The sequence below is a fragment of the Centropristis striata genome, chromosome 1 (genome assembly GCF_030273125.1).
Source record: "Centropristis striata isolate RG_2023a ecotype Rhode Island chromosome 1, C.striata_1.0, whole genome shotgun sequence".
NCBI classification, from domain to species: domain Eukaryota; kingdom Metazoa; phylum Chordata; class Actinopteri; order Perciformes; family Serranidae; genus Centropristis; species Centropristis striata.
This window is the reverse complement of record NC_081517.1, coordinates 46,015,463-46,028,749: the sequence shown is the minus strand read 5'-3', so window position 1 is coordinate 46,028,749 and position 13,287 is coordinate 46,015,463. Positions and strand designations below refer to the sequence as shown.

Below are 13,287 nucleotides of genomic sequence, written 5' to 3'. Positions count from 1 at the left end.
TCCCTTTTTGTGTCACTACTCTTCTAATGCACAACATGGGTCAAACATGACCCGGATCCATTTTTAGCTAAGTAGCTTGTTAAGCTAACTACTTAGCTACCTTCTTGGCTAAGTAGCTTGTTAAGCTAACTAGTTAGCTACCTTCTTGGCTAAGTAGTTAGCTAAGTAGCTTGCTAAGCTAACTCCAGGAGGACAGTGAGACATGAACCTGTCTGTCTGTCTGTCTGCCTGTCTGTCTGTCTGTCTGCAGGTCCTGTATGAGGACAGTGAGACATGAACCTGTCTGTCTGTCTGTCTGTCTGTCTGTCTGTCTGCCTGCAGGTCCTGTATGAGGACAGTGAGATGGTTTCTCTGACGGCTCCGTACATTTCTGGTTTTCTGGCCTTCAGAGAGACTCCGTTCCTCCTGGAAGCTCTGAGACGTCTGGAGAGGAACCAGCCGCACCTCCTGCCCCAGGTCAGCCCCCTCCCTCCCTCTCTTTATACATATATGTTTATATATATCTATATATGTATGTATCAGTATATGTTTGTTACAAACACGGTGCCAGAGTATTTTACAGTGGAGTAATTTATTAAAAACAGTTTTGTCTGATATAAACATTTACAGTGTTTCATTGTTACTGAAACTGAATTAACTCATTTATCATTTTACGTCTTTTACTGTCATAGTTTAACAGTTTTTACCCTAAAATCTACAGACATTTTTTACAGTGTGCACCTGATCTTTTCCTGCTGTGTGGAAGCAAAATGATCCTCTGGATCTTTGGACATAACGAACATATTTATCATGTATATGAGTCATAAATGCTTCTGTAACCTCTGCAGGTGGTGTTTGTGGATGGAAACGGTCTCTTCCACTACAGAGGTAAGACCAGCACAGTACTTTTACTTCACTACTGTACTTGAGTACAGTTTTGAGGTACTTCTACTCCACTACATTAATCTGACCGCTTTAGCTACTTTTCAGGTCGAGATTTACCAAAAACATGATAAATTTAAAGTGATTCGACATTTGTTGAAATCAAACTTCATAATAGTTTATTAAGAAGATAAAATTATTCCTACTGCTTCTATAAATGCATCAATAATAATAATAATCCCATAATATATTTAGAATATATAAACAATCTGAGTGGTTCATTCTGCATGACGAGTACTTTTACTTTTGATACTTTAAGTACATTTTGATGCTGATACTTTAGTACTTTTACTGCAGTAAAAGTTTTGAATGCAGGACTTTTACTGTAGTGGAGTCATTTCACAGTGTGTATTAGTACTTTTACTGTAGTGGAGTCATTTCACAGTGTGTATTAGTACTTTTACTGTAGTGGAGTCATTTCAGAGTGTGTATTAGTACTTTTACTGTAGTGGAGTCATTTCACAGTGTGTATTAGTACTTTTACTGTAGTGGAGTCATTTCAGAGTGTGTATTAGTACTTTTACTGTAGTGGAGTCATTTCACAGTGTGTATTAGTACTTTTACTGTAGTGGAGTCATTTCCCAGTGTGTATTAGTACTTTTACTGCAGTAAATAAAGGACCTGAATACTTCTTCTTCTCTTATTAGTGTTGGTGTGTCTGTAACCATGAAGTCTTCTATCACACATTAATATTAATATAGTGTCAGGATGTGACTGTGTGTGTGTGTGTGTGTGTGTGTTTGGGCGTTGCAGAGTTCGGCGTGGCGTGTCACCTTGGCGTGCTGTCGGGGTTTCCCTGTGTGGGCGTGGCCAAGAACCTGCTGCAGGTGCAGGGCGTGACCAAGAGCCCGGAGCACCAATCACAGGTCAGATCTCACTCCAGCCGTTGTTTTAACCAATCACAGGTCAGATCTCACTCCACTCGTTGTTTTAACCAATCACAGGTCAGATCTCACTCCACTCGTTGTTTTAACCAATCACAGGTCAGATCTCACTCCACTCGTTGTTTTAACCAATCACAGGTCAGATCTCACTCCTCTCGTTGTTTTAACCAATCACAGGTCAGATCTCACTCCAGCCGTTGTTTTAACCAATCACAGGTCAGATCTCACTCCACTCGTTGTTTTAACCAATCACAGGTCAGATCTCACTCCAGCCGTTGTTTTAACCAATCACAGGTCAGATCTCACTCCACTCGTTGTTTTAACCAATCACAGGTCAGATCTCACTCCACTCGTTGTTTTAACCAATCACAGGTCAGATCTCACTCCACTCGTTGTTTTAACCAATCACAGGTCAGATCTCACTCCACTCGTTGTTTTAACCAATCACAGGTCAGATCTCACTCCAGCCGTTGTTTTAACCAATCACAGGTCAGATCTCACTCCACTCGTTGTTTTAACCAATCACAGGTCAGATCTCACTCCACTCGTTGTTTTAACCAATCACAGGTCAGATCTCACTCCAGCCGTTGTTTTAACCAATCACAGGTCAGATCTCACTCCACCCGTAGTTTTAACCAATCACAGGTCAGATCTCACTCCTCTCGTTGTTTTAAACCAATCACAGGTCAGATCTCACTCCTCTCGTTGTTTTAACCAATCACAGGTCAGATCTCACTCCACCCGTTGTTTTAACCAATCACAGGTCAGATCTCACTCCTCTCGTTGTTTTAACCAATCACAGGTCAGATCTCACTCCACTCGTAGTTTTAACCAATCACAGGTCAGATCTCACTCCACCCGTTGTTTTAACCAATCACAGGTCAGATCTCACTCCTCTCGTTGTTTTAAACCAATCACAGGTCAGATCTCACTCCTCTCGTTGTTTTAAACCAATCACAGGTCAGATCTCACTCCACCCGTTGTTTTAACCAATCACAGGTCAGATCTCACTCCAGCCGTAGTTTTAACCAATCACAGGTCAGATCTCACTCCACCCGTTGTTTTAACCAATCACAGGTCAGATCTCACTCCACCCGTAGTTTTAACCAATCACAGGTCAGATCTCACTCCTCTCGTTGTTTTAAACCAATCACAGGTCAAATCTCACTCCACCCGTTGTTTTAACCAATCACAGGTCAGATCTCACTCCTCTCGTTGTTTTAACCAATCACAGGTCAGATCTCACTCCACCCGTTGTTTTAACCAATCACAGGTCAGATCTCACTCCTCTCGTTGTTTTAACCAATCACAGGTCAGATCTCACTCCAGCCGTTGTTTTAACCAATCACAGGTCAGATCTCACTCCACTCGTTGTTTTAACCAATCACAGGTCAGATCTCACTCCTCTCGTTGTTTTAAACCAATCACAGGTCAGATCTCACTCCACCCGTTGTTTTAACCAATCACAGGTCAGATCTCACTCCAGCCGTAGTTTTAACCAATCACAGGTCAGATCTCACTCCACCCGTTGTTTTAACCAATCACAGGTCAGATCTCACTCCACCCGTAGTTTTAACCAATCACAGGTCAGATCTCACTCCTCTCGTTGTTTTAAACCAATCACAGGTCAAATCTCACTCCACCCGTTGTTTTAACCAATCACAGGTCAGATCTCACTCCTCTCGTTGTTTTAACCAATCACAGGTCAGATCTCACTCCACCCGTTGTTTTAACCAATCACAGGTCAGATCTCACTCCTCTCGTTGTTTTAACCAATCACAGGTCAGATCTCACTCCTCTCGTTGTTTTAACCAATCACAGGTCAGATCTCACTCCACTCGTAGTTTTAACCAATCACAGGTCAGATCTCACTCCTCTCGTTGTTTTAAACCAATCACAGGTCAGATCTCACTCCTCTCGTTGTTTTAACCAATCACAGGTCAGATCTCACTCCAGCCGTTGTTTTAACCAATCACAGGTCAGATCTCACTCCACTCGTTGTTTTAACCAATCACAGGTCAGATCTCACTCCAGCCGTTGTTTTAACCAATCACAGGTCAGATCTCACTCCACTCGTTGTTTTAACCAATCACAGGTCAGATCTCACTCCACTCGTTGTTTTAACCAATCACAGGTCAGATCTCACTCCACTCGTTGTTTTAACCAATCACAGGTCAGATCTCACTCCACCCGTAGTTTTAACCAATCACAGGTCAGATCTCACTCCTCTCGTTGTTTTAAACCAATCACAGGTCAGATCTCACTCCTCTCGTTGTTTTAACCAATCACAGGTCAGATCTCACTCCACCCGTTGTTTTAACCAATCACAGGTCAGATCTCACTCCTCTCGTTGTTTTAACCAATCACAGGTCAGATCTCACTCCACTCGTAGTTTTAACCAATCACAGGTCAGATCTCACTCCACCCGTTGTTTTAACCAATCACAGGTCAGATCTCACTCCTCTCGTTGTTTTAAACCAATCACAGGTCAGATCTCACTCCTCTCGTTGTTTTAAACCAATCACAGGTCAGATCTCACTCCACCCGTTGTTTTAACCAATCACAGGTCAGATCTCACTCCAGCCGTAGTTTTAACCAATCACAGGTCAGATCTCACTCCACCCGTTGTTTTAACCAATCACAGGTCAGATCTCACTCCACCCGTAGTTTTAACCAATCACAGGTCAGATCTCACTCCTCTCGTTGTTTTAAACCAATCACAGGTCAGATCTCACTCCACCCGTTGTTTTAACCAATCACAGGTCAGATCTCACTCCTCTCGTTGTTTTAACCAATCACAGGTCAGATCTCACTCCACCCGTTGTTTTAACCAATCACAGGTCAGATCTCACTCCTCTCGTTGTTTTAACCAATCACAGGTCAGATCTCACTCCTCTCGTTGTTTTAACCAATCACAGGTCAGATCTCACTCCACTCGTAGTTTTAACCAATCACAGGTCAGATCTCACTCCTCTCGTTGTTTTAAACCAATCACAGGTCAGATCTCACTCCTCTCGTTGTTTTAACCAATCACAGGTCAGATCTCACTCCACCCGTTGTTTTAACCAATCACAGGTCAGATCTCACTCCTCTCGTTGTTTTAACCAATCACAGGTCAGATCTCACTCCACTCGTAGTTTTAACCAATCACAGGTCAGATCTCACTCCACCCGTTGTTTTAACCAATCACAGGTCAGATCTCACTCCTCTCGTTGTTTTAAACCAATCACAGGTCAGATCTCACTCCTCTCGTTGTTTTAAACCAATCACAGGTCAGATCTCACTCCACCCGTTGTTTTAACCAATCACAGGTCAGATCTCACTCCAGCCGTAGTTTTAACCAATCACAGGTCAGATCTCACTCCACCCGTTGTTTTAACCAATCACAGGTCAGATCTCACTCCACCCGTAGTTTTAACCAATCACAGGTCAGATCTCACTCCTCTCGTTGTTTTAAACCAATCACAGGTCAGATCTCACTCCACCCGTTGTTTTAACCAATCACAGGTCAGATCTCACTCCTCTCGTTGTTTTAACCAATCACAGGTCAGATCTCACTCCACCCGTTGTTTTAACCAATCACAGGTCAGATCTCACTCCTCTCGTTGTTTTAACCAATCACAGGTCAGATCTCACTCCTCTCGTTGTTTTAACCAATCACAGGTCAGATCTCACTCCACTCGTAGTTTTAACCAATCACAGGTCAGATCTCACTCCACCTGTAGTTTTAACCAATCACAGGTCAGATCTCACTCCTCTCGTTGTTTTAAACCAATCACAGGTCAGATCTCACTCCACCCGTTGTTTTAACCAATCACAGGTCAGATCTCACTCCTCTCGTTGTTTTAACCAATCACAGGTCAGATCTCACTCCACCCGTTGTTTTAACCAATCACAGGTCAGATCTCACTCCTCTCGTTGTTTTAACCAATCACAGGTCAGATCTCACTCCTCTCGTTGTTTTAACCAATCACAGGTCAGATCTCACTCCACTCGTAGTTTTAACCAATCACAGGTCAGATCTCACTCCTCTCGTTGTTTTAACCAATCACAGGTCAGATCTCACTCCTCTCGTTGTTTTAACCAATCACAGGTCAGATCTCACTCCACTCGTAGTTTTAACCAATCACAGGTCAGATCTCACTCCACCCGTAGTTTTAACCAATCACAGGTCAGATCTCACTCCTCTCGTTGTTTTAAACCAATCACAGGTCAGATCTCACTCCTCTCGTTGTTTTAAACCAATCACAGGTCAGATCTCACTCCTCTCGTTGTTTTAAACCAATCACAGGTCAGATCTCACTCCACCCGTTGTTTTAACCAATCACAGGTCAGATCTCACTCCTCTCGTTGTTTTAAACCAATCACAGGTCAGATCTCACTCCTCTCGTTGTTTTAAACCAATCACAGGTCAGATCTCACTCCTCTCGTTGTTTTAAACCAATCACAGGTCAGATCTCACTCCTCTCGTTGTTTTAAACCAATCACAGGTCAGATCTCACTCCAGCCGTTGTTTTAAACCAATCACAGGTCAGATCTCACTCCTCTCGTTGTTTTAAACCAATCACAGGTCAGATCTCACTCCTCTCGTTGTTTTAAACCAATCACAGGTCAGATCTCACTCCTCTCGTTGTTTTAAACCAATCACAGGTCAGATCTCACTCCTCTCGTTGTTTTAAACCAATCACAGGTCAGATCTCACTCCTCTCGTTGTTTTAAACCAATCACAGGTCAGATCTCACTCCTCTCGTTGTTTTAACCAATCACAGGTCAGATCTCACTCCTCTCGTTGTTTTAAACCAATCACAGGTCAGATCTCACTCCTCTCGTTGTTTTAACCAATCACAGGTCAGATCTCACTCCTCTCGTTGTTTTAAACCAATCACAGGTCAGATCTCACTCCTCTCGTTGTTTTAAACCAATCACAGGTCAGATCTCACTCCTCTCGTTGTTTTAACCAATCACAGGTCAGATCTCACTCCTCTCGTTGTTTTAAACCAATCACAGGTCAGATCTCACTCCTCTTGTTGTTTTAAACCAATCACAGGTCAGATCTCACTCCTCTCGTTGTTTTAAACCAATCACAGGTCAGATCTCACTCCACCCGTTGTTTTAACCAATCACAGGTCAGATCTCACTCCTCTCGTTGTTTTAAACCAATCACAGGTCAGATCTCACTCCTCTCGTTGTTTTAAACCAATCACAGGTCAGATCTCACTCCACCCGTTGTTTTAACCAATCACAGGTCAGATCTCACTCCACCCGTTGTTTTAACCAATCACAGGTCAGATCTCACTCCACCCATTGTTTTAACCAATCACAGGTCAGATCTCACTCCACCCGTTGTTTTAACCAATCACAGGTCAGATCTCACTCCTCTCGTGGTTTTAACCCTAAGTTAATGTTTTTATTCCGTTCTCTGTCTCTGGGACTCTTGTCAGGGCGTTTTCACAGCTGAAGGTCTGAACCAAGCTCCGTGTTCTGTTCATTGTTACATTTGGTCCAGTTGGTTTTGGTTTCACGCTGCAAAAGGAATCACGACTTTACGAGACAGTTCTAGTGGTTCTAGTCCATCTCCCTGTGGACTTCCTGGTTCTTTTTGTTGTGGTTACGCTGCGTTGTTAGGATCTGACCTCAGAGTTACTTCCTGAACGTGTTTACTCTAAATGAATCCAGGAGACTCCTTGTACCTGAGGTGATGCTGCTGCTGGTCTCTAGCTACCAGCAGCAGCTTAATGAGCAGAACGTGAGAGATGGTGTTCACTAGATGATCCTCCTCATTATGAGGAACTATCAGCGTCACCAGGAGAGGAGGAGGAAACGGCTCCAGTCCTGACAGTTATGGCAAAAAACTTCCTGTCATTGATACGAAGGACAGAACTATAAAAAAAGTTGTTTTCACACTGTAAAAGGTTCAGACCTTGGTTGGTTCGGTCCGGACCCAGACCACCTCTTCTGGTCCACCAGACTCTGGTCCTTTGGTCCTTTGGTCCTTTGGCTCCTTTCACACCTGGACTTTAGGTTGGGATCAAACTGAAACATCCTTTAGTCCGGATCAACCAGATCGGTGAGAAACTCCTTGACTCTAAACATGTTTGTGATCAAATCTACGTCAGTCAGCACCAACGGTATTATAGTCAGCAGTTTAGTTTAGTTCTGATTCCTGTTCTCACATTCACTTAGTTTTAGAGCGAGTTTGATAGTTTCAATTAGTTTTTATTTTTTGGAAAATGTTTAGTTTTAGTTTGTTTAGTTTTTGTTACTTTTAGTGTTAGTTTTTATTAGTTTTAGTTTAGTTTTCATTAGTTGTAGTTTAGTTTTTATTAGTTGTAGTTTAGTTTTTATTAGTTGTAGTTTAGTTTTTATTAGTTGTAGTTTAGTTTTTATTAGTTGTAGTTTAGTTTTTATTAGTTGTAGTCTAGTTTTTATTAGTTGTAGTTTAGTTTTCATTAGTTGTAGTTTAGTTTTTATTAGTTGTAGTTTAGTTTTTATTAGTTGTAGTTGTTTTGTAATGGGGTATTTGTTGGTGTGAGATCAAAGAGTTCATAATAAATGTTTCCTTTATTTCTTTGGTTTATCATCTCAGCCCCAATAAGGTTATTAACTCTTACAGTTCCAGTTGTTTTGAGTCTCAGTAAACAGATTCATCATGTTCAAATAGAAACTCTGAATTATGAATGAAAAAAGTTGACAAAGAGGAAATCGAAGGACATTTTCACTATAATTTTAAATAGTTTTAGTTAGTTTTGTAACTACAAAATACAGTTTCAGTTAGTTATCGTTTCTATAAAAACTCTCATTTTTTCAGTTGTAGTTTTGGTTATTTGGTTAGTTCTCGTTAACTATAATAACTTTGGTCTGTAGATGAATTATTGAGGTTATTAAAGTGTAACCTCTGATCTTTTCTGCTGCTCGTTCTCAAACAAACAAAGAAATGTCAAAGAGGGACGAAGCAAAGGTTAGAATACTCAATTACTGTTCACACACACACACACACACACACACATACACGCTTGTGTGTGTGTGTGTGTGTGTGTGTGTGTGTGTGTGTGTGTGTTCTGACAGTGTGACTTATTAAGCCGAGGCCTCGTTGTGTATCTGCAGCTCAGAGAGCCTGAGACTGTCTGAATACTAATGAAGCTGAACTGGTTCCTATTGGTCAGATTTACCTGAGGGACAGAAAAACTATTTCATTAATATGCAAATGTTGCCTTAGTTCCAGTCTGGAGCCTCGGTGACCTCCTGAGGAAAGAACCAACCCGTCGGAGTGAAACGCTCCTGATGAGCCTGATGGCTGCAGAGGAAACTTACAGGCTTTAGTTTTATTTATTCTGAAATCTGTATCGACAATTAAGGAACGTCGCAATCATCAGGTCACACAAAAAGGGATTTCAAGAAACAAACTAGAACATGTGCTCTGGGTAAATAGTGAAAGGGCCACTACTGCCGGTGTGTGTACACTATGATGAGATTCTTCAGAGATTTATAACAATTAATACTAGTAATGTTATGATACTATATAATATACAAGGAGCACACCTACAACAAGCATTCCTTTACAAGTATTTATTTATACAGCAACCTATGACCTTTAACCTCAACATGTGTGCGTGTGTGTGCTTGTGTGTGTGTGTGTGTGTGTGTGTGTGTGTGTGTGTGTGTGTGTGTGTCTGTGTCTGTGTCTGTGTGCGTGTGTGTGTGTGTGTGTGTGTGTGTGTGTGTGTGTGTGGTGTGTGTGTGTGTGTGTGTCTGTGTCTGTGTGTGTGTGTGTGTGTGTGTGTGTGTGGCATGTGTATCTGGAGGAGTGTGCGCGCCTACGCGTGTGCGTGTGTGTGTGTAACTAAAATCACATTAAGTTACCTGTGTTTGTGTGTGTGTGTGGTGTGTGTGTGTGTGTGTGTCTGTGTCTGTGTCTGTGTGCGTGTGCGTGTGCGTGTGCGTGTGTGTGTGTGTGTGTGTGGCATGTGTATCTGGAGGAGTGTGCGCGCTTACGCGTGCACGTGTGTGTGTAACTAAAATCACATTAAGTTACCTGTGTTTGTGTGTGTGTGTGTGTGTGTGTGTGTGTGTCTGTGTGCGTGTGTGTGTGTGTGTGTGTGTGTGGCATGTGTATCTGGAGGAGTGTGCGCGCCTACGCGTGCGTGTGTGTGTGTGTAACTAAAATCACATTAAGTTACCTGTGTTTGTGTGTGTGTGTGTGTGTGTCTGTGTCTGTGTGTGTGTGCGTGTGCGTGTGTGTGTGTGTGTGTGTGGCATGTGTATCTGGAGGAGTGTGCGCGCTTACGCGTGCGCGTGTGTGTGTGTAACTAAAATCACATTAAGTTACCTGTGTTTGTGTGTGTGTGTGTGTGTCTGTGTCTGTGTGCGTGTGTGTCTGTGTGTGGCATGTGTATCTGGAGGAGTGTGCGCGCTTACGCGTGCGTGTGTGTGTGTGTAACTAAAATCACATTAAGTTACCTGTGTTTGTGTGTGTGTGTGTGTGTCTGTGTGCGTGTGTGTGTGTGTGTGTGTGTGGCATGTGTATCTGGAGGAGTGTGCGCGCTTACGCGTGCGCGTGTGTGTGTGTAACTAAAATCACATTAAGTTACCTGTGTTTGTGTGTGTGTGTGTGTGTGTGTGTGTGTGTGTGTGAGTGTGTATCTGGAGTGTGCGCGCATACACGCACATGTGTATGTGTTAGTTAGTTTTAGTTTTGTAACCACAAAATACAGTTTCAGTTAGTTATTGTTTTTTTAAAAAAACTCTTTTTTTCAATTCTAGTTTTGGTTATTTGGTTAGTTTCCGTTAACTATAATAACCTCGGCACTAACACACACTATGTTGTGTGTGTGAATGTATAAATGTTATCTTGAGTAATGTGAAACAACATAAAGAGAGCGAGTCCTTGTGTTTGTGTTCTGTGGTGATAATTGACCTCCAGAGGGAACATCATGATATAAATCCTGGTTAGATGACGTCAGTAGATGTCAGTGACGTGTTTCCTGTCACTCTGATGTCTGGAGTTGTTGAGGAGTTTTAAAGAGAAGCAGCTCTGACGCCTCTACAATCATCTCACTCAGCGCTAACTGGATTAGCAGAGAGGCTCCATGTAGCACAGGAACATCATATTTAATGGACGAGTCATCCATCTCCCTCAGTGACTCTCAGCGGCTCCACCGTCACTAAACGTTGCTTCACCGACGGGAAGAATCTGATCCAACGTGATGCAGTTACACGTCTCCAGGCTCAGACTGGTTTATTCAGCTATCAGGTTTATTCAGCTATCAGGTTTATTCAGCTATCAGGTTTATTCAGCTATCAGGTTTATTCAGCTATCGGGTTTATTCAGCTATCGGGTTTATTCAGCTATCAGGTTTATTCAGCTATCAGGTTTATTCAGCTATCAGGTTTATTCAGCTATCAGGTTTATTCAGCTATCAGGTTTATTAAGCTCTCAGGTTTATTCAGCTATCGGGTTTATTCAGCTATCAGGTTTATTCAGCTATCAGGTTTATTCAGCTATCAGGTTTATTCAGCTATCAGCTTTATTCAGCTATCAGGTTTATTCAGCTCTCAGGTTTATTCAGCTCTCAGGTAGCGCTGGCACAGTATCCTGCTCTACACAGTCTCACTGCACTAACTACATTCATGTAACATGAACTCCTTGATGTCTGTTTTATCTTGTGACAACGTTTTAGATTTCCATTTGCTTTATTTCAGAGAAATAATGATATAAAAACCACAAAATCCAACTCAAAACCAAGCAGTAATTACACTTACCACAGTCTGCTTTGCATATTTAAACTAATTTAAACATGAAACAAAAGCAGTGTGGTCTTGTATTTCTTCATTGTGTTGAATAGTGAAGACAAGAATATTATAAATTATAAGTTTATTTGAAAGGGAAATTATTGTCTAGATAGTGATGAAGTAAAAAAGGTGAGATAAAAGACTAAAATATAAAATTCCTCTTTAATTATACACAAATCTTTGAATAGAGTTGTTAAACACTTTTAAATACATTTATAACTAAATCAGTTTGAAAATGTTTATTGACTGAAAACTAAATATAAAATCTGAAAGAAGACAACAACATTATAGTTCCTGCTCTCTGTTTATCATCACTATTAGAACCTTTTACAGCAAAACCAGAGACAGGAACTACGTTTTTGGGGTCAAAGGTCAAATAAATCATCATGATTTTGAGCATAAATATTAAATAATCAATACAGTACATGTAGAAATAAGAGTCATATCACTGATTTACCTGTAACATATTTAGCTGGACAGTTAAAACACGTTAAAGCAGTTTTTCTCAGTTTAACCTGTTGATAATTACTGTAGTTAGACTCTGTAGAACAGGGGACTCAAACTCAAATTACCTGGGGGCCGCTGGAGGCAGGATCAAAATCACCAAAAAAAGACACAATTACTAAAAAAAGAAACAAAATGACAGAAAAATACACAAAATTACAAAAAGACACAAAATGACTAAAAACAGACACAAAATCACCAAAAAAAGACACAAAATGACTAAAAAAAGACACAAAATCATTTAAAAAAGACATAAAATGACCCAAAAAAGACAAAATGACAGAAAAAAACAAAATTACTTTAAAAAGAAACAAAATTATAAAAAAGACACAAAATGATCCAAAAAAGTAATTAAAGGGACCTTCCACACACAACACGGTAAAGTGTCATTCATATAAAACTCACATTAAACTTTCATATCAAGGTGGGGCCACAAAATATCATCACGAGGGCCACAATTGGCCCGTGGGCGCCAGTTTGAGATCCTGGTCTAGCGTCTCTTGGATCCGTTGTGATGAAACGGTAGAATCTGTCCTCGTGTTGATGTGGTCGTCTCTCTCCTTGGTCTGGTGGCTGAGAGAGAACAGGAGCTGTGGATAATCTATGAAACAGGAAACACATCAGGCTCCTGGACACATTCAGGGACATTATCCTGGTAGGAAATGAGATTATCCATCAGCTGATCTACCTGATCAGACACATTGCTCTGACAGCAGCAACACGTTGCCACAACCAGTCACAATCTCTGCCAGCAAGCAGAGTTTATACACCAACAGGCAGAGTGTTGGTGAAGGTTACACTGGAACTTTCTCTCTGCTGCTCTAATTAAATCAACCAGCCTGGAGAGTCTCTGGGTGTGTGTGTGTGTGTGTGTGTGTGTGTGTTGGAGGTTATTAATATGAAGATGTAACTCTTCAGACAGTAAATGTGTTCATGTAGAAACTGGAATGATGATCTGCTGCTTACAGAGATTCTCCTCTTCTCTTCTTCTAACTGGACCCAGTCGCAGCACACAGGATACCAGGAACACTTGGTTATAGCTTTAATGTTTAAACCCTGGCAGCTACAGAGCAACGCAACAAAATACACTTAGAACAGCACAAAATACACTTAGAACAGCACAAAACACACTTAGAACAGCACAAAATACACTTAGAACAGCACAAAATACACTTAGAACAGCTGAATG

At 41.4% G+C, this 13,287-nt stretch overlaps 1 protein-coding gene across 1 annotated transcript in view; it reads left to right on the top strand.

Moving 5' to 3' along the window:
• Nucleotides 1-13,287, top strand: part of LOC131979927 (endonuclease V-like) — a 105,124-nt gene that overhangs the window by 8,221 nt on the left and 83,616 nt on the right. Inside the window, 3 exon segments of the mRNA XM_059344008.1 lie at nt 322-456; nt 828-867; nt 1,675-1,787. Coding sequence (XP_059199991.1) covers nt 322-456; nt 828-867; nt 1,675-1,787 — 288 coding nt within the window.